Here is a 2,871-nt window from a genome sequence, read left to right as displayed (position 1 = left end):
AGGCGGGCGGGGCACCAGCGCGTCCACACGGGGGAAAAGCCACATCAATGCTCAGAGTGTGGGAAGAGCTTCACTTACTCCTCCACGTTGTCCCAGCACCAGCTCATCCACGCAGGGGAGAAGCCACATCGATGCTCAGAGTGTGGGAAGAGCTTCACCTGGTCCTCCAGCCTGGCCCGGCACCAACTCGTCCACACAGAAGAGAAGCCACATCCGTGCTCAGAGTGTGGGAAGTGCTTCACTTTCTCCTCCAGCCTGGCTCAGCACCAGTCTATCCACACAGGGAAAAAGACAAATCAATGCTTGCAGTGTGGGAAGAGCTTCAACCAGTCCACCGACCTGGCCAAACATTGTCTTATCCACATGGTGGGAAAGCCACATCAGTGCTCAGAGTGTGGGAAGAACTTCACTTATTCCTCCGGGCTGGCTCAGCATAAACATATCCACAAAGGGGAGAAGCCACATCAGTGCTCAGAGTGTGGGAAGAACTTCACTTATTCCTCCGGGCTGGCTCAGCATAAACATATCCACAAAGGGGAGAAGCCACATCAGTGCTCAGAGTGTGGGAAGAACTTCACTTATTCCTCCGGGCTGGCTCAGCATAAACATATCCACAAAGGGGAGAAGCCACATCAGTGCTCAGAGTGTGGGAAGAACTTCACTTATTCCTCCGGGCTGGCTCAGCATAAACATATCCACAAAGGGGAGAAGCCACATCAGTGCTCAGAGTGTGGGAAGAACTTCACTTATTCCTCCGGGCTGGCTCAGCATAAACATATCCACAAAGGGGAGAAGCCACATCAGTGCTCGGAGTGTGAGAAGAGCTTCACTTACTACTCCAGGCTGGCTGAGCACCAGCGTGTCCACACAGGGGAGAAGCCATATCGATGCTCAGAGTGTGGTAAGAGCTTTGCTCGGTCCTCCAAGCTGGTCTGGCACCAGCGCGTCCACACAGGGGAGAAGCCACATCAATGCTCAGAGTGTGGGAAGAGCTTCACTTACTCCTCCACGTTGTCCCAGCACCAGCTCATCCACACAGGGGAGAAGCCACATCGATGCTTAGAGTGTGGGAGGAGCTTCACTTGGTCCTCCAGCCTGGTCAGGCACCAACTCATCCACAAAGAAGAGAAGCCACATCAGTGCTCCAAGTGTGGGAAGTGCTTCACTCTCTCCTCCAGCCTGGCTGAGCACCAGCATATCCACACAGGGGAGAAGCCATATCGATGCACGGAGTGTGGGAAGAGCTTCACTCGTTCCTCCAAGCTGGCCTGGCACCAGCGCATCCACACAGGGGAGAAGCCATATCGATGCACGGAGTGTGGGAAGAGCTTCAACCAGTCCTCCAACCTGGCCAAACATCGACTCATCCACATGATGGAAAAGCCATATCAGTGCTTGGAGTGTGGGAAGAGATTCACTCAGTCCTACAGGCTGGCTCAGTTCCAGCGTATCCACACAGGGGAGAAGCCACATCCATGCTCAAAGTGTGGGAAGTGCTTCCTCCACTCCTCCGAACTGGCCTTGCACCAATGCATGCCTATCTATGTGTGTCCATAATTCTGCCAGCAATACAGGAAGGATTTGGGGGTGTATACCTGCTCAGCACCTACCTGTGTCTGCATACAGGAAAGCAGTCTGGTGCAGTGCAGCAACAATTGACCTTTCATTCAGCCTTTCTAGGGCAATGAAGAGCCCAGACAACACAGAGGCTGACCTCCCAGGTTTGCTGAGGGGATGGAGTTAAATGGGAACACCGCAGGCAGAGGGCAGTCCTGATACTGGGGGAACCTGTGAGGAGTTCATCTTCAAATCAGCCTTGGAGCCTGTGCCATCCCCATTGTTCTCTAAAAGTAGTCAGTGCTCCCAGGGGGAGAAGAATTGCCTTCAAAATAGGATGCTCTTCCCAACTGGATCCAAATGACATTGGGTGACTTTCTTTGGCCGAGTCCCAGCTTTGTCCTCCCTCTTGGTCCCAGGGTTTGGTATGTTAGGCTCTTGAGGTGCAGGAAGGAGAACATTGATGTCTGGGGGAGCATTCCTTGCTTCTAAGCAACCCTGACCTTGTCATTTCTTCCCACCGCATCACCCCTCCTGCAGGCCTGCATATTCCCATCGGAGTCTGCAAGAAGCTGCTTCTGCCACCCCGTGAGCCCTCTTTGGTGGATTTTGCTGCTCAGCCCTTCGTCAGAGCTTTGCGCTGCCAGCTGCCCCCTCCTCTCCTTCACAGACTTAGAAAATTAGGGGTAGAAGGGACCTCCAGAAGTCATCTAGTCCAACTGCCTGCTCCAAACGGGACCATCCCCAACTAGATTATCTCAGCCAAGGATGGAGATTGCATAACCTCTCTCTGAGTTACCTGTTCCAGTGTTTTAATACCCTCATAGTGTAACACATTTAAAGTGAGACTAAATAGTCTCAAAGGGGGGGACTGTGGAATCAGAAAAAATATATGCCTTAAACTTTGATTATTTTAGTTATAAGATGACATAACCGCTTTGTGGAGAATTGCTGGCTCTGTATAGTAGAACAGATAAGAGAAAGTGTTTGTTCTTTGTAACTCCTCTGCAACTGCTTCGCTCACCGCGGCCTTGAAGATAGCAAAAAAGTATGTACAAATCTGATTTCTAGGTGCAAGAAGGAGGTTTGTGAACTAACCTCGCCTCCCCCATTAGTTCCCATCCTGATTACAGCAAAGAAATAATGAAGTAATATTATAGCCGCTTTTCATGCTAATTTCACTATATGATCACGTGAGTTGTAAGCAACTGTTAAAAAGTATATAAGCCTCCTGATTTTGCTCTTGGGGGGGGGACCCCTTCCAAGTGCTTGGGAAATCCATGTCACTTTGGAATCCCCCAATCCCCCCTACAG

General features: G+C 51.1%; 1 protein-coding gene across 1 annotated transcript in view; it reads left to right on the top strand.

Annotated features, from left to right (window-relative positions):
* The window catches only part of LOC102376018 (zinc finger protein 883-like), an 8,568-nt gene extending 6,179 nt beyond the window's left edge, over positions 1-2,389 (top strand). Inside the window, 1 exon segment of the mRNA XM_025195832.1 lies at positions 1-2,389. This exon segment is cut by the window's left edge and continues 88 nt beyond it. Within this exon segment, the coding sequence (XP_025051617.1) occupies positions 1-1,557 (1,557 nt within the window). The 3' untranslated portion in view covers positions 1,558-2,389.
* The last annotated feature ends 482 nt before the right edge of the window (positions 2,390-2,871 follow it).

This window comes from Alligator sinensis, unplaced genomic scaffold (assembly GCF_000455745.1).
Source record: "Alligator sinensis unplaced genomic scaffold, ASM45574v1 scaffold2419_1, whole genome shotgun sequence".
Classification (NCBI taxonomy): Eukaryota; Metazoa; Chordata; order Crocodylia; family Alligatoridae; genus Alligator; species Alligator sinensis.
Note: the sequence above shows the minus strand (reverse complement) of the source record. Positions and strands in the feature narration are given on the sequence as shown.